This window comes from Nomascus leucogenys, chromosome 22a, assembly GCF_006542625.1.
Source record: "Nomascus leucogenys isolate Asia chromosome 22a, Asia_NLE_v1, whole genome shotgun sequence".
Classification (NCBI taxonomy): domain Eukaryota; kingdom Metazoa; phylum Chordata; class Mammalia; order Primates; family Hylobatidae; genus Nomascus; species Nomascus leucogenys.
The window spans coordinates 12055846-12080467 of NC_044402.1; the positions used below are offsets into that span (position 1 = coordinate 12055846).

Sequence of the window (24622 nt, forward strand, 5' to 3'; positions counted from 1 at the left end):
GAAGGCATGGCAAAGCTCATTGGTGGGAGTGTGCAGAGAGTTGGGGACGGGAGACAGTCACGTGATGCTGACATGTGAGACTCTTAGAAAACGGCCATGAAAAACAAGTTTAGAAAAGCACAGGCCAGGCCTTCACACCCTTAGCCCACCAGATGGCCCTAAATGCCAAATTAGGGGATCTGAATTTTATTCCAAATTGAATACAACTTCCGAAGAGAGGATGCTGTATTCACCATGAGCAGAACAGTGCTCCAGAAAGATCACTGTGGCAGCAGCCTGCAGATTAGGGTGAAGAAGGAGGCAGGGAATGGAGGCAAGAGCCACTGTGGAGGTTGCCTCAGTGGTCCAGAGAAGACCAGGGACAGTTTCTGGGGATGGGGAAGGATTCCGCCTGCAGAGACAAATCTTGAGGATCTGAGGATGAGTCTGCTCTTTCAAGTGAGGAAAAGGTCAAAGAAGCGGTAGAGGTTTCTAACCTGGGCAAACTGGGGGACAGTGATGCAATGAACAAAACCAAAGAAGGAGAGTTTTTGGGATGGGGGACAGTATGTGAATGACCTCAGAGTTCAAAGTTAGTCATAGCCATAAGCTGCTGGTTTCACTGAATTCATCACATTTTCTTTAAAATGAACTTGGTGAAGTGAAAAGCTGCATTTCTCTCCCTGTTTTTGTTCCCAAGGCTAAATCTGGCTGTTGTTTGACTTTTAACATTCTGTTGATGTATACAATTCACTAATTTGACTTCTATTGACATTTACTCCTAAACATTCCTAAACATAGTGTTTCTGTTGCAGCTAGCTAATACTTGGTCTCTAACATGAATACTGTGTTTAGAAATGGAGTATGGTGTGTATCAGAAAATGTAATGAGACTAAAGCTGAAAATATCAGAAAATGCCACCCTCTCCATGCCTCCCCCTGTCCCCCAACCCTCATAACAAAACTGTGGGATTACAAAGGTTGGTACCAGATAAGGCTGTGCCCTCTGACCCTTACTAGGACTGGCTCCTCTAGACATTCTGAATGGAAAAAAATAATTTATCTAGTCTAACTGTCTCTCCCTATAATTTCTGCACAGCAAAAAGCAAGCCCTGGAGGGTCCTGATGGTATAGACTTCGTTGACCTTTGACTATTTAATATGGAAGTGGGCCCATACGCCTCTTGATATTTGGGAAATACCCAAACTAACCTCCTGTTAAGAATTGTGAGGGACTTGGGAAGAGTAGGGTCAGGGAGTACAGAGTACCCTGTCCCTGGGTGGATACCTTTCCCAGTGCTGCCACTGGGGCTAAGGGTCCATGTGAAGCAAGCAAGGGGAATAGTGATGTTGGTCTAAAAGAGTTTTTATTATTTCCCCATTGATGTAATCTATGACCATGTGATTCTAAAATATACCTGCAAGGGACCTTCAGGTTTGTGATTTGCAAATCACGTGACTAAAGGCATCCAGTTAAAGCTCATCATTATTGATGACGTTATATAACCCAGCCATCATCCTATTTCAGGAATGTTAATTTGACTTACTGAATAACTTTAATTTTCATTCTTTTTTGGCTAGTGGCTCCTACAAATCTGTCAGTAAGAACTAGATATAATTTATTTTGGGCTCTGTAATGTCACAATGGAGTAAAGTTGGTTGGTTTTTTTTCCCCCTCTTCAGAAACAATATCCTGAAAACTGAAGGACATTTAAAAAATAGGTTTTCACAAAAATAAAAGTGATACCCTTCTTCTTATCTTGGTTTATGCTATAGAACAAATGGAAGACTTCCTGCCTGGTTGGACTGTACTCATTTCAATCCTGCTTATTCCAGCCCTCAAAATTAAAATTGGTGATGAAACTTTCTCTTTCAGCCAAGATGGAGTAACAAGGACCAGATTTACCCTCCTGCCTGGAACAATTAAAAATCCAGACAAACTATAAAAAACAATGTTTTTCAGGTATTGAGCATCAAGAAATGCGGGACAGAGATCACTGAGGGAAAGAAAACAAACCAGGTGAGCCCTGCAGGTATTCCAGCTCACTGCCTAGAGACAGTTTTCAGGCATAGCACTGGCAGCAGGAATGCAGGTGGAGCCTGCAGTCTTCCTGAGTGAGGAGATGTAGCCAGGAGCCCTGGGAGGTCAACGTGACTACAGTTTGCAAGGTAGAGCACTGGACAGGAGAGATCTACAGAGAGAGAGACAACTCCAAAGATCTGAAAAGGGATCCCCCTGAGTCTTCAGCTGAGTGCTGACCAGTACATGCAAGTTATAAAAACTATCCAATACTGGAGAAAAAAACAACCAGAAAATCTTAGAAGGAAAAAAATCCCCTGGTGATTATATAGGGCCAAGAATATTTTGTGTTCCTATTAGTCAGAGTGGAAAAATCTTATAACTCATAGAACATCATGAAAGTACTGATAAGGATAGTGGTATACAGCAGCAGCAGTGAAGAACTATGCGCCCTACAAAAATTGCTGCTCTGATCAACACCTAACGAAGCTTAAATGTTAGCCTCAGAAGGATAAAAATATTTGTAAGTTATGTAACTATGTCACAGAATACAGCTTAAGCATATTTTATATGAATACAAAAATATCCATCACCCAAGAAAGTCAAATTAACAATGTCAAGAATACAATAAGAAATTACCAGGCATGCTAAGAAACAACAACAACAAAAGAAACACATGAATGAGGAGAAAAATCTGTTAACAGAAAATAAAACAAAAATGACACAGATAACAGAACTAGTAGACAAGGACATTAAAACAGTTATGATAACTATATTCAATATGGTCAAGAAGGTAGAAGAAAGATTGAGCATGTTGAGTAGAGGCACTGAATAAAATATTTGAAGAAACAATGGCTGATATTTTTCCAAATCTAATGAAAACTATAAATCCAAAGATTCAAGAAGCTCACCAAACCCAAGCACCAGAAATATGAAGAAAACTCTACTCTACCAAGGCACAGTATCATCAAATTGCTTAACCATAGTGGCAAAGACAACAGAGGAAAAAAGACATATCACATACAGACAAAAAAGATAAGAATGACAGATTTCTTGTTGGAAACAATATAAGCAAAAAGACAATGGAGGAGCAATGTCTTTAAAGTATTGAAAAAAAAACCTCCAAAACCATCCATCTAGAATTCAATACCCAGTGAAATTTTCTTTCAAAAATGAAAGCAAAATAAAGCTTCTGAGACATACAAAAGCTAAAACAATTAATCACCAGCTGACCTGCACAGGAGACTTTACAGAAAATCCTTTGGGCAGAAGGAAAGATGAATGTTTAGATCTATGGAATGAAATGAAGAGCACTAAAATGGTAAATATAAATATGGCAATTATAGCAAATATGAGTGAACATAAAACTTGCTTAAAATCTCTTTAAGAGATAATCAACTGTTTAAAGCAAAAATAATAATGTATGATTTGCTTTATAAAATATATAGGAAATGTATGACAATAATAGCACAAAGTCAGGAGGTGGGAAATGGAGGTATATTACTGTACAGTTCTTATACAATACATGAGGTGGTATAATATTCCTTGAAGGCAGACTGTGATTAAAAATATATACTATAAACCCTGAATCAACCACTAACACAACAACAAAGACATACAGCTAAAAGATAATTAAAAAACACACTTCTAAACAACTTAAGGGGCAAAGAAGAAACCAAACTGGAAATTAACATTTTGATCTGAATGGAAATGAGAATCTCTCAAAATCTGGGGGAAAGCAGCTAAAACAGTATTGAAAGGAAATTTAGAGCACTAAATGCTGATGTTTGAAAAAAAGGAAGTTCTCAAGTTAATTATCTTAGTTGCCATTTCAGTTTATCTTAATTAGACAAAGAAAAGGAAATTATATCCAAAATTTAATCATAAAAACCTTAATCCAAAAGAAGGCACAAAAAGAGAGGACAGGAGACAAAGAACAGATGTGAAATATAGAAAACAAGCAGTAAGATAATAGATTTAAACCCAACAATATCGCAAAACACAATAAATGAAAATGATCTAAAAACCTCAATCAAAAGGAAGAGACTGTCAGATTGGATTTTTTTTAAAAGCAACATCCAACTTTATGCTGCCTATAAGAAATGCAGTTTAAATACAAAGACACAGATAGGTTAAAAGTAAAAAGATGAAAAAGATATGTACCATCCTATCATTAGTCAAAAGAAAGCTGGACTGTTTTATAAGTAAATATTACCAAAGATGGGTAATATTCATTAATTTGATATAGCAAAGTCAACACTGTTCGAGTGCAGTGGTGCAATAATGCATATATGGTAAATGGTACGTATTTAAAATGCCCAGTTTGATAAGTTTTGACTTACATTATGCCATGCACCACAATCAAGATAATGAACATATCCATCACCTCCAAGTTTTTTCAGCCTGAGCACGGTGGCTCAGGTCTGTCATCCCAGCACTTTAGGAGGCTGAGGTGGGCAGATCCCTTGAGGTCAGGAGTTCAAGACCAGCCTGGCCAACATGGTGAAACCCCCGTCTCTACTAAAAATACAAAAATTAGCTGGGCATGGCAGCGGGTGCCTGTGGTCCCAGCTACTCAGGAGACTGAAGCACGAGAATTGCTTGAACCCGGGAGACAGAGGTGGTGGTGAGCCAAGATTGTACCACTGCACTCCAGCCTGGGTGACAGAGCAAGACCCCATCTCAAAAAAAAAAAAAAAAAAAAAAAAAAAAAAAAAAAACTAAACTAAACTAAAAATATTACCAAAGACGAAGAGGGACATTTTATAATTTCAATTCATTAGGAAGATATAGCAATCCTAAACACTTATAAGCCTAATAACAGAGCTTCATAATACATTAAGCAAAAGTAAATCCACATTCAGAGATATTTCAATACCCCTTTCTCAATAATTGGTAGAATAAGTTGACAGACATAACAAGAAGGACATAGAAGACTTGAGCAATACAATCAACAACTTTGAACTAACTTACTTAGGAAACTCCAAGCAACAACAGCAGAAGACACATTCTTTTCTAGTGCACACAGAGCATTTACTAAGATACACAATTTTCTGGACCATAAAGCAAGTCTCAATAATTTAAAATGAATCAAATTATATAAAGTATATTCTGTGATACATTAGAATTACAAATCTATAACAGAAAAATCTCCAGAAATCTTTAAATATTTAGGAGTAAAACAATATCGTTCTAAATAATCAATGTCAGAAAGAAAGCAAAAGAGAAGTTAGAAAGTATTTTGAACTGAATAAAAATGAGAACACAACATGACAAACTGTTAAGATGCAGCTAAACCAGTGCTTAGAGGAAAATTTATAGCACTAATCACTTATATTAGAAAAGAAAAGTTTCAAATCATTGTGCTCCACCTCAGCCTCCCAAGTAGCTAGAACTACAGGCATGCGCTGCCATACCTAGATAATTAAAAAAAATTCTTTTGCAGGGTAGACACAGGGTCTCAATATGCTACCAGGCTGTCCAGGCTGGTCTTCAACTCCTGGTCCCAAGCAATCCCCCTCAGCCCTCCAAAGCACTAGGATTACAGGCATGAGCCACTGTGTCCAGCCCTTAACAATCTTTTTGTAGAAATTGACAAACCAATTTAAAAATTTATCTCGAACTGCAAAGGACCTAGAATAGCCAAACAACTTTGAAAAAGATGAATGAAGTTAGAAGGCTGACACTACCTGATTTCAAAGAATATTATAAAGCTATAGTAATGCAGACAGTGTGTTATAAAAATAGAGATTTGGCTGGGCATGGTGGCTCACACCTGTAATATCAGTGCTTTGGGAGGCCAAGGTGGGCAGATCACCTGAGGTCAGGAGTTTGAGACCAGCCTGACCAACATGGTGAAACCTGTTTCTATTAAAAATACAAAAATTAGCTGGGCATGGTGGCAGGTGTCTGTAATCCCAGCTGTTCAGGAGGCTGAGGCAGGAGAATCACTTGGACCTGGGAGATGGAGGTTGCAGTGAGCCAAGATTGTGCTACTACACTCCAGCCTGGGTGACAGAGTGAGACTCTGTCTCAGGAAAAAAAATAAAAATAAAAATAAAGAAATAGAGATCAATGGGACAGAATCAAGAAGCCAGAAATAGAATTGTATACTTATTTGATTTTTGACAAAAGTGCAAAGGCAATTTGATGGAGAAAGTATAGTATTTTTAACAATGATGCTGGAATAACTGACTATCCATATACATAAAAGGTACCTCAATCCATACCTCACACCATATACAAAAGTCAACTCAAAATAGATCACAGACATAAACTAACACCCAAGTGAAAACATAGATAACACTTAGAATAAAATACAAATGAAACTCTTTATTATTTTTGGGTTAGGCAAAGATTTTTTAAAATACAACGTCAAAAGCATGATTCGTAAAAGAAAAAAATTGGTAAATGGTACTTCATCAAAATAAGAATTCCAAAGACGAACCACAGAGAAAAATCTTTGCAAATCACATACCTGATAAAGGACTTGTATCTCAAACTTCAGTAATCAGGAAACAACCCAACCCAATAAAAAATGGGCAAATACTTTTAACAGATACTTCACCAAGCAGACATATGGACAGCAAATAAGTACATGAAAAGATGCTTAATGTCATTAGCAAACAGGAAAATGCTATTTAAAACCACAACAAGATACCAGTACACAACTCTTAGAATAATTAATACTAAAGATTGACTATGCCAAGTGTTGACAAAGACGTGGAGGAACTGGGAATGCTCATACACTGTTCATATACTGGATGTAACAGAGCACAACAGCTTTGGAAAATGGTTTGGAAAACAATTTTTTTAAAGGTAAATATACATCTGTCACATGGCCCAGACATTCTACTCCTAGGTATTTGCCCAACATACATGAAAGCATATATGTACACAAAGACATCTTCACGAATCTTCATAGCAGATTTATTTGTAAAAGCCCCAAACTGGAAACCCCCTAGATATCAAATAACTGATAAATGAATAAGCAAAATGTGGTATATTCATACAATGGACTACTACTCTGAAATAAAAAATAACGGTCCACTGATACATGCAATAACATGGATTAATCGCAATATAATTATTACAAGTGAAAGAAGGCAAAAAAAAGTATATACTGTATGAATCAACTTAAAGAAAATTCTAGAAAGTGCCAACTGATCTATAGTGACAGAAAGCAGGTCAGTAGTTGTCTGGGGACAGGGAGATGAGTAACCCAACCAAAGGATTATAAAGGGGTATGAAAAAAAGTTTTGTTTTTTTTTTTGTTTGCTTTTTTTTTTTTTTTTTTTAGACAAAGTCTCATCCTGTTGCCTAGGCTGGAGTGCAGTGGCAAAATCTAGGCTCACTGCAACCTCCCCTTCCGGGTTTAAGCAATTCTCCTGCCTCAGCCTCCCATGTAGCTGGGATTACAGGTGTGCGCCACCATGCCTGGCTGATGTTGGTATTTTTAGTAGAGATGGTGTTTCACCATGTTGGCCAGGCTGGTCTTGAACTCCTGGCCTCAAGTGATCTGCCCACCTCGGCCTCCCAATGTGTAGGGATTACAGGCATAAGCCACCACACCTGGCCTGAAAAAACTTTTGGAGGTGATGGATACGTTCATTGTCTTGATCATGGTGCATGGCATAACGTAAGTCAAGACTTATCAAACTGCATGTTTTAAATATGTACCATTTGCCATATGTATATTATTGCACCACTGCACTCCAACAGTGTTGACTTTTGCTATTATCAAGCTAGATATCACATAGCTAGCCCATTTGAACCAATGATCTTTTTCTGTTCTGGTAACAGTCAAGTTTTCCCTGAAAATGGGCTGCTTTTCTTCAGCATAGTGTGAGTGAATGTGACAAACGTTCTTTGTTGAAGAGTGGAGTTAACCAAGGAATGAAACAGCAAGTTATGAGGTTCCAAGTTGATGCCCACTAGTGGGTGGTGATGGTGGTTGGTGACGGTGAAAGATAAAGAAATACAAGAAGAGATACAAGGAGAGGAAGAAGGATCAGAGAGACAAAGAGGTGGAATGATAGGAAGGAAAGGAAAAAGAGGGGAGGCAGAAAGATAAACGGAGTGGGAAACCCAGTTCTCTGCTGTTTCGTTTTTGTATCACACTAGTCTGTTTCTGATGAGAGGAGGGTACCCAGGGAGGGTAGATGACAAATGCTTGAATTACTTTTATACACTGTATAATGATTTAAAATAATATTATTTGAAACTAAATTAATTTGTCTTAGAGAAAGCACCAGATACCATGTCAGATAATTACAGACTATTTTCTTTGGTTTTCTGGATATCTTTTGCAAGGTAAGGTGATTTATATTAGAATAGGGTAATTTTCACATCAATATTCCCCAGTAATATTTTCAGCACTTGTGTTACTTTTTTTTTTTTTTTTTTTGGTAGAGACAAAGTCTCACTATATTGCCCAGGGTGGTCTCAAACTTCTGGGCTCAAGCAATCCTCCTGCCTCAGCCTCCCAAAATGCTGGGACTATGGGCGTGAGCCACCATGCCTGGCCTGGTCTGATAGATTTAACCCAGGTGAAATTGGTCACGGTGGTAGACCAAAAGCAAAATTAATGCAATAACCATTTGGTAAAGGGTTGTTATAGGAGCCTGAATTCTCCAACCCCAACTCTGAATGTTAAAACTAACTCTCTTCAGAAAGTACCTTCAACATAAATCCACATTTGTTTTTAGCAGTAAGAAGTGGTCTACAAAAATCATAAGGTTTTCCTACCTTGACAAAAATGGTCGAATTGCATTCCTGCAATGCCTCCATTAAACTAATCACATGGAGACACACCATTTCTACCATCTGAAACAACAAACATGAAAGTTAATTCCATTCCTAGTGATACCGAAACCTTGCAAACTAGTTTGCAGCCACGGAAGACCGATGTCTTGTGCCCATGGGTCTTTCTGCGTAATGACCATAGGAGACCACTGGCAGTGGTGTTCATTCACCTCTGAAACTTCAAACCAGAAAAAGAATTTTAAAAAAGCTCCAGAGGCTTGGTAATTGTCACGCCTCCCTCATTCAACTTAGGGCTGCCAATGGAATTCAGGCATTGATCTCACTAATCTGCACTGCACTGACTCACACCAGAGGATAAATGGCCTCTGTTTCCTTCATTTCTAACTATGGAACTCTTTGGGTGTAAGAGTTCTGTATCACACTAGTCTGTTTGAGAGGAGGGTACCCAGGGAGGGGAGATGACAAATGCTTGAATTACTTTTATACACCATATAATGATTTAAAATAATATTATTTGAAACTAAATTAGTCTTAGAGAAAGCACCAGATACAAAGTCAGACAATTACAGACTATTTTCCTTGGTTTTCTGGATATCTTTTGCAAGGTAGGGGGATTTACATTAGAATAGGGTAATTTTCACATCAACGTTCCCAGTAATATCTTGATCCTTTCTCAATCTTGATCCTTTCTACACAGTGTCTTCATCAGCAATAACTGTTTAATTTACTGCAGATCTGCTTCTGAGGCTTTATTCTCCGTAGGACAAGGTAGCCATGCTTACGACAGTTCAAAGACAGTAGAAGTGATGTCCCTCATCAGAAATTCCTACGGCTGGATTTTAAATATTTCAGGGAGATTTTACCAGACTGGCTTATATGGTTTAACAAAATTTTCAGAATGAATTTAATTCAAATTCTTTTGTAATATCATTTGCATAAAATCATGTGCAACAAATTCATTTGTAACATTTAAATATGGAGAGTGATGTGGAGGAGAGGTATTTCTTGGTATCAAAAAACTAATGATAGAAGGAAAAATTTTAATCCCTAGCTTAAGTTTAAGGCCTCAGTTATGTTGTCTGTGAAATAACAGAATAGAATGTTTGATCTCCAAATTCTTCATTAGTCCTAGAATCTGTGATCCAATAAATGTAATTATTTTCCATAACAGAACTATTCAAACGCTAAGATTTTCACATAAACTTCCTTTAAATTGAACTAAGACATCTCTCTACACGTAGAATTGCCTGTATCATTTGCATCTCTAAAGAACAAAGTGCTTCACTAAAGGAAATATACAATCCCCTTTCTAATTAAGAACCAAAAGAAAATACTTCTTAGACTATTATTCTATCAGTTAAAAAAAATTTCCTGAATGCCTTTTATGGGCAGTGCAGTGTTGGGTTTCAGGGCACACTGGAATCATCATTATGATGTCCCTCCAGGTCCCCTGCTCCTCACAAACAAGAACTCTACTGATGGTGTCCCCATAACAAGACATTGGTTGCAGCTTTCCCAGCTGAGAGTCCTCCTCCAATACACAGTCAGAACCAAAGGACTCCCTTGTAAATTCCTTCCATATATCCTCCAACCTTGACTCCAGGATGAATACTCCACACTGGTTCAATGAAGTGGGCTTAGGCTAGCCATACCCCAGACATTTTCCAATGAGCTCTGGAACAGTCCCTCTCTTGGTAGCTGCTACATTCAATAGTACTGGATTTGAAGATTGGGGAGCATAGGTCCCTATAAGGCAGCTTGAAAAGGTGAGGCTCTTTTCAGGCTTTGAGGCTTGAGTGGAATGAACACCTGTAATCAGTCTACTCTTAAACCACCACAAATAGATTACCTAATTGGCTAAGGTTTTTCCAAATTGCTTTGAAATCCTCAAGTAATATGAATTTCACTCCTAACCCTCTGACATTATAGCATCAAACAACCCTTCAAGGTAGATATTTCATACAACATACATTTGATGTCAGGCAGAAAAAATAAAAATTGTTTTTAATATTAATAACTGTACTTGTTTGCTTTAATATTTATATATCAATATAAAAGTTTTGAGAGATATATACATTGTGGAATGGCTAAATCAAGCTATTTAACATGTACATTGCCTTACATACTTATTTTTTGTGGTGAGAACACTTGAAATCTCCTTGTAGCAATTTTCAAGTATAGAATATATTGTTATTAACTGTAGTCACCACGGTGTACAATAGATCTCTTGAACTATTGTTTATTTCATTTTTAATCAAAATGCTTATGCAAGCAGAACATCCAGCTTATAAGGTAACAAATCCCTGATCCATTTATATAACCTTACAACTGAGATCTGTGAAAACAGGGAGTGTGAGGATTAGGAGTGGTGTGGACACTTTGAGATTCCATCTCAAAAGGGAAACTCATCCGTGGACTCACCACTTTGTTATGGGCCATTAGCTGAAGGATGCTGGGTGTCACCCTACTCCAAAATTCTAGTGCTGTCAGTATCGCCGTGAAGCTGAATTCATTCTGATTTTGGAGATTTGTAGCGACAGCACTTTGCTCGCAATACACTGTCCAGAGCTGAGCAAAGATGAACGCGTGGAAGAGGGAGCACATGTGCAGCACGGAGGTCTGAAAAGGAAGAAGACGGCATTGGTGCATTGCATCCCAGCAGGCTGTGGCCCTCTACGGAGCCCTCCCCGCATGGCTTCAGTCTTGCCAGGGAGCACAGGGGAAGTACAAAGGCATAACGTTATCTCAGAGTTACAAAGTCATGATTCATCACCTTAAAACTATCTGCTCTGCTCTCTTCTCCACCAGTGGGAGTGTGCTCAGAGAACAAAGCACATTTTTGAAGAGAAGGCACCTTAATTTGCTGAAGAAATCTACCCACCCCCTTGCCCTTTAATGAAACTGACATTCCCATCCCTAAACTAGATTAGGGAGAATAATCATTCTGCCATGTTAGGATGTTTCCTCATCTGTAAAATGGGGATAATAGTAGTCTCTTCAAAGTGTGGGAGTAAAGGAGGTGATATACGTGAATACACTGCCCAGAAGTTCATAATCACAGCAGCAGCAGCAGAGATCCTCCTCCTAGCGGGAAGCACGTGCAGACAGAGCACCTACAACACACCAGAGATGGCGCCAAAGGCTTTTCCTAGATCACCTCCATCACTCTCCAACCATCCCCTCGTCTATTTCACAGATGAAAATCTGAATAACAGAGAGGTTAGATACACTTGTCAAGCTCACAAAATCACAAGTACCATAGTTAGGAATCAAACCCGGATCTGAGTAGAAATATTAGGAATCGACTGCCTAATTCCTTTTGTGAACATCATTTGGATCATTGGGATGGGTGTGCCATTTTATCACATCATCAGCTTGCCCCGTCCCAAACCCGAGCTGTCCCCAAGGCCACTGTGACCTCCCAGAACTTGCCGAAGCTCTGTGAAGGTCCCCTGGCTCCTCGGAGCTGATTAGTACCAATGTGTCTGGTTTGCCTGGAAGGGCTCATGACTGGTGCCTGCCTTGGGTCTACTTTCTTCCTTTAGCACATCATCTGTCTCTCCAATTTACAAAGTTCCCCTGTGTAGGTCATGCCAATGTGTGCTTTAGTGAGTTCCCAACTGGCCTTCTTGTTTTCATTTTGTATTTTCCTGTATCTCTAGAGATTTCCGTTGAAAAGATGGTACATGAAGAATTAGATAGAGAATAAATTTTCCTCCGTTTTGTCTCTGGTTTTAAAAACTGATCACAGAATTTTGATTATATTTCTAGCCTTTTATTTCTCTTCATTATTTTGAGACAGAAATGCCTGGGAAGCCAAATCTTGCTTGACTCCATGATTTATCTTCATAAAAGTAAGCCGAAAAACAATTTGGGGGCGGGGGGAAAGACAGTCTGGGAATCTAAACAACTTTAAATAAGACATTAGCACAAAGTTGTGTTTCTAACATCCACAGGAGGGCAAGTGATAAGATGCATTTTCTTCTCAGAAGAAACATAATTGGCTGATAAGGTTTCCATTAGCAATTGCGATGCATATGGTCTTAATCTTGCAGAAATCACTTACCTTTGATTGCTCTGGAAATCCAATCAGGATAACAATAAGATGGTCTGCAACATGGGAGCCTGCATCCAGAGGAATGGGCAGGCAGGGAGAGGAGGCATTTGGGCACACTGCATTGTGAGTGAGGGAACCCAGCAGCAGCCAGGACAGCAGTCGGATATGGGAGACACACTCGATGAATTCTTTAGGTCTATTAGAGAAGAAGGAGTGTTAAAGATGATTTTATGTTTTCTGTTTCATTGGGTGCATAACAAATGCTTATTGAAGGAAGGGATTGAAAGTGTGGTCTTGCAGGCAATCACATAAAGCAAAACGCCAAAGCAATTGAGTGTCAACAAAATGATGTATCTGTTTTTCTTGTTTTCCACTCTAATCCTGGATCTCAGCTTCTTGAGAAAAGAACAGCCTTTGGTGACACAGGATTACACAGCATTCTTCCACAAGCCTGACTGCCTCTCTGACTAGCTTCTCTTTCTAAACTCTTTCCACTCCTGTCTTTAGAAATTTCTTCTCTGGTGGGCCGGGTGCGGTGGCTCACGCCTGTAATCCCAGTGCTTTGGGAGGCCGAGGTGGGTGGATCACCTGAGGTCACGAGTTCGAGATCAGCCTGGCCAACATGGCAAAACCCATCTCTACTAAAAATAGAAAAATTAGCTGGGCGTGGTGGTGTGTGCCTGTAATCACAGCTACTGGGGGAGCTGAGGCAGGAGGATCGTTTAAACCCAGGAGGCGGAGGTCGCAGTTAGCTGAGATGGTGCCACTGCACTCCAGCCTGGGCAACAGAGCAAGAGTCCGTCTCAAAAAAAAAAAAAAAAATCTCTTCTCTGGCATCCCCAGTAGAGGGGAGGAAAGAGATGAGGAGATGTAACACAGCTGCCCATTTTCCTGCTCCCCAGTGATCTTTTCCTCCTACCCTTCTCATTCCCACTCTACACTTTTCCTCTGGACAGGAAGGCTGACCACGCAAAAGGGCGGGCTCAAACCTACCCTGAGTTCCCAAGTCAACAAACCCATACATGCCTCTCTCTTCTTTAGCCTCCCTCAAAGGCAGGGTCAGGGGCTTGTACAATCTTACACCGATTTCGTCCCTGCTATAGCTTTTGTTCCAGCTACAATCTAAGCTGCTTGAAGGCAAATATATTGATATATACCTATTAATTTACTTAACTAGTTGAAATCAAGCATTAAAGTGGTAATTCTAAGCTCAAAATTTTCATTCTTCATGAAAGGACAATTGAGGTTTTTGTGGGAGGACAGGTTTATTTTTTAGCAGCATGTCAGAGAGCATTCTGGGTCAGCAAGTACGTAAGGAGATGGGATCTGATTTCCATCTTCCTAACCAAGTATATTCCACTGTCGTAAATCTTCAGTGTATTCATTAACTCTAGCTGAGCCCGAGGAAACTCAGGGGTATCTCCTCCCTTCTTTACCCTCATTCCCGAAATAGTAAGGGTCTTACCCTTGCTGCATTGCGGAGGGGGGATGATAAAGCCAAGGCAGATAGCGGATCACAGCTTTGTTATCTCTGTGGTTGCCCCGTGAGATGTCCATGGCTGCAATCTGGGCCAGCCCCACTTTGAGATGTCCCCCAAAGGTATCTTCATGCAGAGGCTGGGAACATGTCTTCATATGGCTCTACAAAACCGAATGGTATTTTGTAACTCTGGCAGACACCTGGATTCATTCCAGGCCATTCTTTGAAAAGATGAGGTTGTCATTTCCACCCTTCTTATCGCCACTCTGAGCAAATAACCTGCTTAAACTTCTTCAGAGCCTTCCCATTGTTCTTAGGATAAAAGGAGGGAAAGTTCCCTAGCGTGGCCTACAAAGCCAGAAAGATCCAGCTACTGAGAACTTAACCCCTTCAGCCTGCAGCTCCAGCTGTGTTGGCTCTCTGTGTTCCCTCCTGCTGCTATTCCCTTTGGAATGCCATTCCTGCCTCTCTTCACCTAATTGTTTAGATTTTAGCTCAAGTGTCACTTCCTCCGGGAAGCCTTCCCTGACCTCCCTGGCCAGGTGCATGCTGCTTTCTACCTCTTTTTCATAGCAATTTTGAGAGACACATTTTTACTGTCGTTTGTGTGAAATGTTCAGTAAATTTGGCCTCCACTACCAGACTATAAATTAAACAAGAGCAGCAACTGTGTCCGCTTTTGCTCATCACAGCATCCCCAATGCCTAGAATAGTGCCATGACATTATAGGTGCTCATACATATTTGTTGAATTAATTTAGAAAGATTTCTTTGCTCAGTGTGAGCTCAGTGGGAAGGGCACTGAACTAGGCATTGAGACCTAGGTTCTAGACCCAGGTCTGTCCTAGCTAGTCCCATGGCCTTAGATAAGCCACTTGCCACTTGATCCTTCTGATTTGTTTCCCAATATGTAAAATCAGAGGGTTAGATTATGTCTGTATTTCCAACCTTTTGATGATCCTGGTTCCTACTTATTATTTTTCGAAAGCATCTGCAAAACAACCTAAACATGTTTAGGTAATAATTGTTTCCTCTTCTTTGTACATCAAAGTCATTTAAGTGTGGGCAATCAGATTCAGCAAGGAGTAACCGGCACAGGAGTGAATGATAGGGGAGCTCATTAAGAAATGACTGGGTTTACACATCGTGAGATAGTCTCAGTTTACATTCTGATTCTACTTTCTGCCTGGGATTTCCAAATCTATCACTATACCAAAAACCACTTTGATCATCTGAGCAGAGCCAGAGAACAGTTCAGTGATTAAGGGGCCATATTTTTGGCTGACGAACTTCTGGGATCACTAGCTCCTAATTATCAAAAAGGAATCATCTAGCGCCAGATTGCAATTTGGCTGCTCCTTGGACCATGTTTGGATTCTCTTCTGCCCTCTGTCTAGGGCCTTCCTCAGATCTCTCAAACTATTCATCCTTTAGCTCCCTAGTTGAATCACAGCAGGAAAGTGGACCTGCATCAGCAATTCATTCCACCCTGCAAAAACTCAATAATCTCAACAACTTCACTGGGATTTTGTCCATATGCAAATTAAATTTTGTTCTATCCCCTTTCATTAAGGATTTTCTTTAAGAAAATAGCTTCAATGGAGCAAAAAATAATACACAGTGTATGTCTGCATAACGTGCTACAGTTTATGAAAGTCTCTTCACATACATTATTTTTGATCAAACCCTCGTAACAGTCAGGCAAGGTACAGATTATTAGATTCGTTCTTCAAATGAGGAAACTGATGCTCAAGGTAATTAAACGATGCTATGTGGTAAAAAGAGAATGAATTGAGAGTCACAAGAATCTTGGGTTCAACCTTGACTTTACCACTTAGTAGTGTGACTTGAGCAAGTACTACACCATCCCAAGCCTCAGTTTCTCCATTTGTAAAATGGGGATAGTATCTTAACAGAGGTATTGTGAGAAGTGAATATATGGCAGAAGTAAAGCTATGCATGTGGCTGATGCCATGTGAATGTCCTTTCCCTTCCTCTTTTCCTCTTTGCAAAGCTGGACCCTGGCTCTTTGATCCCCCAAGACAGGGGCTCATTCAACAGTGCCACGGCTGCCTCCCCAGGTAGCGATAAGTTCCCTATGGTCTGCTTAATTCTCTCAAAGCATCTCTGTTTTGTGAACCTGAGGGATGAGCAGGTGGCGGTCATCTCACCTTCAGTTTGGTCAGCGTGTGCATGTCTGCCATGAAATCCAGCACTTCGTTGATGTACTGCCTCACACACTCCATCGCTGCTGTCCCACACTGAAACACAAGGACACAGCTGGGTCACACCTTCATTTTTGCCCTGACTCCAATGATTGCCTCGCTCTGGTTTCACGTTGTTTACTAAGGAGTTGTTTCACTTTCTGGATTTCTGACTCACTCCATTACTCTCAGCATGGTCTGTGACTGTCTGCCCAGCATTTGGACAAACATTGATAGAAGGTTTGTGGCAGAGAACAAAGAAACAGGAGAGGCCTATGGGAGATAGGGCTAAATGCTTTTATCCACTGGGTAATTGGACTGATTTTGTGTGTGTGTGTGCTTGTTTTTAAACTGCTTTGTATGCAAAGATTCAGCCTATGTCATGCCATTAGTATCAGAGTCTTTAGGACATCATTCATCCCAGAACATAGCAACACATTCTCATTCTAGGGAAGTCTTAGCTACACATAAAATACGTGCCACCAAATTCTACCATCAGAATCTCGAATCTATTTTCTGTCAAAAAAGTATATAAACAAGCATTGCTTTTGCTGAAAGAGTCAAAAATTCTCATGCTAGTCAAGTCGCTTGCGAATTAACTTCTTATATACAGTAGGTACACTACTAAATAGATAACATGTACTACTGTCAAGTTCTTGCTGGGAGATAAATGAAAGAAAGAATGGTCATCTTCCCCACATGCTCGAAGTGTGTTTGAAAAGTTCTGAAGGAAAAGAAAGCAAGTTTGTGTTTTAGGTCGTTAAATGACATCGGCCTGCTCTCCCTGAGAATGCAGTGAATTTAGGATTATAAGCAAAGCAAAGGAAAATGAACAAGCAGGCTGCTATATCAAAGCCGTATGAGAGAAACCACACATCAGGCCGGGTATCATGTGGATCAAACGAAGCAGGCTTTGAAGCCAGATGAATACTATGCTAAAGGCCTTCCTCGGCTTTCTGTAGGAAAATCTGGAACATTATAGACTTAACTAGCTCAGCCAGTGGCTCTCATTTTCCCATATTCATGTAAATCTGCGCGGTACTGAACTATATCACCTTCTCTCTCTTCTAGAATGTTACGCTTGTCAGTTCTTCTGACAGGATAACAAATAGCAAAATAAGGTCATTGGCAGTCTGTCAGAGTGTTTTCCAAGCATTTCGTACATTCCAAAGTTTTCTTCTTTTAATTTAAATCAAGTGAAGGAATTATAAAAGGTTATTGTATTCCTGCTTTTGGAATATTAATCCTTTCGTGCAAGAAAGGATTTCCCCGCAATTTATTCCATTTTCTCTGACCTTTCACATGTCATGCAAATAGGACTGGAGACTCTGTTCTTGAATTTCTTGAAAGGGATTTGTTTCTTTCATAGGCAATATTTTATAGCATTTCTACTAGGCAAATGTCACTGAAAATAATTACTAGGAGCATTATTCAATATTTGTCTTTTAAGTTTGAATCTCAAAAAATGAGAGCAAGGAATTTACTACCACTGAGTCACTTTTGTTCTAGAGACAGCCAACTACATCTAATAAAAGCCTTGAAATTCACTGCATGGTCAGGAGAATCTTAGTGAGCCGTATATACTTAGAAAACAAAACATATAATTTCCAATCCCTCCTCCCTTTTTTCTACTTTGCAAAGCTCAAGAATAACCTTAGGTGTGTTACTTAAGAAATAAAACAAAAGAAGTCAAGCTCCATTTGTTTCAGAAGAGCTATATTTATTTCACTGGAAAACTAATGATTAAAAAGTTGAAAATATTCAAAACTTAAATTCATGAATTGAAGCAAATCATAGCCAATTCTTCCTCAAAACTAATATTTGATTTTAAAGCTACATTTCTTAGATTATAAAAGCAACACATGTTTAATATAGGAAATTTGGAAAATACAGATCACTAAAATTAAAATTGAAATCACCATAATCCTAATTCCTGTCCTCCACCTCTGGGAAACCTACTGTTAATATTTCCTTCCAAGTGTTTTTAAATATTTTTTAATGTATATAACACACACACATACACATAATGTTTATAAGATTGAGATAACATTTTTCTAACTTGCTTTTTAATTAATACATCATAAGCATTTTCCAATTAATTAAATATTATTTGAAACTTTGATTTGGTAGGCACATAATAGTCTATCTTATGGATGCACCTTATTTTATTTAAACAATACCCTGATGATGTTAGACATTTACTTTGTTTCCGTATTTCTGCTATTTTAAGTGATGCTTTAATAAACATACTTGATATAAAACATGTGCATATTTATTTTCTCAGACATATTCCTAAAAGAAGATTGTCAAACTGCCCTCCACCAAGGTTGGTTTTACTACCACTAGTGGCTTACAAGAATGCTTGTTTCATTTTACCATCAATAAGTCTAATCATTGAGGAGGATCTGCTGGGGAGGGAAAAATGGGGAGGTATTAGTCAAAAGGTCCAAGGCTTCAATTATGCAAGGTGGGTAAGTCCTAGAGATTTACTGGGCAGCGGAGTCCCTAGAGTTAGAAATACTGTATTACATACTTAGAAATTTCCTAAGAGGGTAGGTCTTATATAAAGTGCTCTTATTGCTAATGACAAACAAACAAAAGCAAACAAACAAACAAATAGGCAGGAAGAAACTGTTGGAGATGATGGATATGTTCATGGCATAGATCACGGTGGTTTCATGAATGTATAATCATTACCAAACTAACAAGTCACATACATTAAAGATGTGCAGCTTCCTATATGTCCTTCATGCCCTGATGAAGTGTTTTTTTTTTTTTTTTTTTTTTTAAAAAAGAGAAAAGTCTGCTGATTGGCTAGCCAATTTTAATTTTTATATTTTTCAATATTTTTATTCTTCATATTAACTTACAATTCATTGACTGCTATCAGAGTAAAAGGTTTTTTTTAATGGCTTATTGGTCATCAGAAAGGGACCTATATGTTGCTTTGTTGTTGTTGGAATGTTCGTCTTTTAATTACTGATTTCAATAACCCTTTTATTATTAGGTTTTTTTTCCAGCTATGGCATAGGTAGCAAATACTGAGTTTTAAAGAATTAAACAACAAAGGAAACAGCGAGCATGCAGCAGAGACTGGCTAGCCACTCCCCAGGCCTGTCTTCTTCCTTGGCCCACAACTAGACCACATTTCCCATCATCCCTTGCAGTTGGGTGTGGTCATGTGACTGAGTTCTAGCCAATGGAATGTGAGTAGGAAAAAACCACACACTTTTAGACTTGGCCTGTGAAAACCCCATGGGCCATATTCCCTTCCCTTTCCCCAACCACAATCAAGCTGATTGCAGTGGACTGTACATAATGGAAGAAACCTGATCCCCCAGTATGTATGTGGAAATCCCCCTTTCCCTACTAATCAGGATACCCATTTAAACTTCACATGAGCAAACAATAAACTTTCATAAGTCATTGAGAATTGGGATTTTTGTCTCATAGAACCTTGTATTACACTATCAAGAACGCTTAAAAAAAAAAAAAAACATAGTTTAGTCATTCTATTCCCAGAAATCTATTATAAAGAAATGGTCTGAAGTATGGACAAAGATTTAAGCACAAAGATGTTCTTTGCATATTAGTTACAATAGAAAAATATAGAAAATAACTAAAATATCAAAAAAATAGGCAATGTTTGTTAACATTATTTTTAATAGATAACATTTTCATAGCGTTTACTATGTCTGGCTCCTTGCTAATATGCTTTGCATGTATTATCTCATTCAATACTCAACCTATATGTTAAACTCTGTTATATCCCATTTGACAGATGATACGAATCAAAGAATTATAGGTTAAAATACGTTCCAAAAGTCACATAGCTAGTAAATGGCAGGCCTCAAACCCTGATGTAAGTCTAAAGCCTACATTCTTAACTACTATTCTATGAAATACAAGCATATAGACAATGAATTTGGTCAGGACTTACTCCAGGTACAGAGGCTATCATCTGCTTGCTCAGGATTGTTGACTCAGCTAGTTTGGTTCCAGCATCTGCACAAATAAACTAATAAAAAAGTGAAAGGATAATTATTTTTAAGGGTATCTGGACAGTAATAAGTAATTTATCATTTTATTAACTTGGCTTAAATTAATTAGTGTTTATTTTCATGACAATCTGCCTTGGATAGATCAGATTTGCTAATCATGATGGTTCATTCCTATCAGAAACTCAGAATCACAGTACTAAAATTAACACACAGAGTCTTACTTTACCCAGACTGTTAAGTGGCACTGAAATGGTGCATTCAATCAAGGAAAAAATAAAAGATGTCAGCATTGTCAGATTTATTGTGAAGTCATTCTATTTATTGTTTAGTACTTCTTGACAGTTACTGTAAGCACATTTCATACAGTTTCATGATTTCTATTATCGTATCATATATTTAGAAAGAAACCAGAAAAACAATCAACCTCAGAGTGAGTATTCTATCTGTTTCTTCCCCACAGAGGACCTTCAGCATCTCATCTTCCTGCCCCTATTCATCCACATGCATCCTCTGTGCTGATAAAGACCCCCACTCCTTCCCTGGGTGCCCAGAGGACTTTTCACACACTTCCATTGTAACAGTCACCACGTCAGACTGCAGTGACTTATGAGTCTATTTCTCAACCTGCTATGAGCTCTTCAAGAGCACAGACTTGATGCGCCTCATCCCCAGCACTAGCTTGGTGCTGGACACCTCAGAGGGGCTCAGTGAGAGTTTACAAAGCAAATCCATTAGCCAGTTATGACTTGAGATCATTACAAGAATGGATTTGCCAGATTTCAATTTAATTTGCTTCATTACAGATTTTGACAGGTGTTTCTCACTTAATGCAGCACTCAACTATTTATTAATAGTCTTAGGAAAAAAGTTAACCATGAAGTAGAGTTTGCTATGAGCAATTAGCTCCTGTTTAATTTATATTTCCTGCCCTCTGGCCAGTAGCCTTAACAACTTTGGGATCTGAAATTGCTGCTGTGCAGAGTTCAGAAGTTTCAGCACCAGTTGCTCCGCCTTCTCATTCATTCCATTCTCATACTGGAAGGCACAGGGAAGCTGAATAGGTCAGCAGGCTCAGTCCCTGTCACACTGGGGAGAAGTAATAACAACGAGGGTCGCAGAGTAAATCTCTAGGAGGCCTGATAAGGAGCCATGGAACAAAGGAACAGAAACCAGCATATTATCGGGCTAGTCAGGGGTTTAAATGTAAGCATTATTAACAGGTAGCAGGTTTTGGCTAACTGGGTACACCTCTAAGCCAAAGGTCTCCTGAGGCCAAGGAACCCTTAGACTTCCAGCTCAGGGCCAAGAGCTGGTCTTCAAGTGTGGGAGGGCTGCCCTCCATGGAAAGCACGTAAGTGTATATAACTGAGTGGGGGCAAGAGGGCACAAGCAGAGCTGTCCCCAAGAGCTGTGTGACAGGAGTGGATACAGATCTCCACATTAACATTCTGTCATTTCCATTTGCCTCAAATACAGTTACAGAAAACTGAAGAATCTATTTAGCCATTAACTCTGAATCTGGCATAGAAGGGGGCAACTGGTAACATCCTGGGAACACCTAGCATTTTCTACGATCTTATTCAGGTTTGCTATGTCTGCTCACCTAACTTAAGCTTATTTCTAATGTAAGGAAAAGTAAATAAATCAGGTTTTAGAAAATGTAAAGCCTTTAACTCCAGCCAAAACCTATAAGTAAAAAAATAAAACCTGAAATATTTGATAGACATACACAGTGAACAGAAGGAACACTCCCAACCCAGCCTCCTGGTAGAGACTGCATGTTTTCCCATAAAATTCATTTTAAAAAGCTATCTAGGCCAGGTGTGGTGGCTCACGCTTGTAATCTCAGCACTTTGGGAGGCTGAGGTGGAAATTAGCCGGGTGTGGTGGCACATGCCTGTAACCCAGCTGCTCAGGAGGCTGAGGCAGGAGAAGAATCGCTTGAACCTGGGAGGCAGAGGTTGCAGTGAGCCGAGATGGCACCACTGCACTCCAGCCTGGGCAGCAGAGCGAGACTCTGCTTCAAATAAATAAATAAATAAATAAATAAATAAATAAATAAATAGCTATCTAAGTCTTCAGTCTAAGACAACTTATAATTGAGTTCTAAAACCTCTGTGAGGACATCAGCATTAATTTTAATTAAGTTCTTTACATAAGAAATGATATTGCACAGCTAAGAGAGGCCACAGGGGAGACAGAGCCATATCTACTATGTGAGGTAAGGGGCGCACTTAGAGCTGTCTCTTTAAGGATGGTTTAAAGTCCTGGACCCCACTTAAGTATGTTTGCATGGCCTGGATGGGCCCTTGAGGTCAAGATAAGGTTTGTGAAGAAGGAAAATTTTAAATGTCTGTATCTCCCTTCAGCAGATCACTTTCTCACCCACAATACTCAGCAAAGTGCAATGCAGAGCATAATGTAAGCACATTTCAGCATGGTTAGCAATAACGCAGCGTCAAGATCTGAGGTTAGATCCAACTGTCTGATTTGTGAGAACTCTTACTAGTCAGAATTAATCAAAAATCACCCTAAAAGTAAAGGAGGTACACAGAGAATCTGGCGTATTAAAGGAAATAAAAATGCATAAGCCTCAGAAATCATCTATTATTTTTTATCCATGCGTTGTAATCCAGCATATTTTTACATCAGATGCACAACTAAAACCTTAATAAACCTTTCTGTCTTTGTTTTATATGGCTGCCAACCACAAACTGAAAAAAAAATCTATTATGATCTTATAGAGCTGCTCAAAACATAATCATATATGACAAAAATCAGAGAAGGAAATGATGATTGCTGTTGAAGGAAGAGTTCTGTACTTTGAGGGAAATCGGGCACTGAAATATGCATTCCCCCATGAATACAAAAGAAACACAATGTCTATTATGTCATTACTAACTTCATTATCAAAATGATACCCAAAATAGTGTCTTCACCTCTCATCTCATAGAGTGATTAGATTGTTACTAACTCAACTAATATTAATAACCCCATTCAAATGATAACTCTGTGAATTAAAAACAACAGCTGTTCCTCCACTAGTTCTCTGTCCTCCAGCCCACAATGAACCTATCTTTAAAAGAAAACCTTTCTTCAACAATATGATCTCTCATAACTTCAATATGCAGGTATATCCCACTGAGTGGGAGTGGTACATGCAAATTAGCAGAACATCTACTTTTTTTTGAGATGGAATCTCGCTCTGTCGCCAGGCTGGAGTGCAGTCGCATGATCTCGGCTCACTGCAACCTCCGTGTCCCGGGCTCAAGCGATTCTCCTGCCTCAGCCTCCCGAGTAGCTGGAACTACAGGCAGATGCCACCACATCCAGCTAATTTTTGTACTTTTAGTAGAGACGGGGTTTCACCATGTTAGCCAGGATGGTCTTGATCTCTTGACTTCGTGATCTGCCTGCCTCAGCCTCCCAAAGTGTTGGGATTACAGGTGTGAGGCACCGCACCCAGTCGAATATCTACTCTTGACACATAATAGGAGCTAAGGAAATTCTTTCTGATTTGAACTTAAACAGTCTTTATGGTGGGAGTTATCACTTATTATGAAAACTCTATCTTGAGAACAATTATAATAACCTATTACACATAAAATATCCACAGCAAACCAGCAAAAGAGAAAATATTGGAAACAAAAAGCAAAAATGTCAATAGATCTGAATTAAAATAGTGTGCCAGTGCATCTGTCCAAAATGCAAAAGGAGGACTATGCCCTGGGGATCAACAATTTGGACTCTGAAATGACATTTTTCTATTCAGCAAATTTTTTCCTATCTTCACGCCTCTTTTTCTTTAAAAAGAAAAAATCCACCTGAACATTTAAGGCCACCCAGCTTCATATGTAAATTCACACATAAACTTTACATATGTAAACTTCATATGTAAAAAAACTTTATATGTAAACAACAGTGGTCATGGCTAGACAACCACAATAGAGCAGGCTGGGGAATTCCCCATGATGCCAGGCCTCCAGGGAGAACTTCTAGGAATTAAAAAACAGATTGGTACCAGTTACTGTCTTGACATGTTTAAAACTTGGGTGATCCCACATTTCTTGGACAAGCATTCTATTTGTTCTTTAAGGGGCCTCTCTTACTGCCAGAGTA

The 24622-nt window shown here is 39.1% G+C and overlaps 1 protein-coding gene across 17 annotated transcripts in view; it reads right to left on the reverse strand.

Annotated features, from left to right (window-relative positions):
• The window catches only part of UNC79 (unc-79 homolog, NALCN channel complex subunit), a 278472-nt gene that overhangs the window by 4644 nt on the left and 249206 nt on the right, over positions 1 to 24622 (reverse strand). For all 17 annotated transcript variants that reach the window (XM_012497970.2, XM_030803527.1, XM_030803532.1 and 14 more), the window contains 6 exons: positions 20443 to 20520; positions 16470 to 16559; positions 14285 to 14460; positions 12829 to 13015; positions 11184 to 11381; positions 8745 to 8822 (listed from right to left, as the gene is read on the reverse strand). In XM_012497970.2, the coding sequence (XP_012353424.2) occupies positions 8745 to 8822; positions 11184 to 11381; positions 12829 to 13015; positions 14285 to 14460; positions 16470 to 16559; positions 20443 to 20520 (807 nt within the window). The remainder of the gene's footprint in view (positions 1 to 8744; positions 8823 to 11183; positions 11382 to 12828; positions 13016 to 14284; positions 14461 to 16469; positions 16560 to 20442; positions 20521 to 24622) is intronic.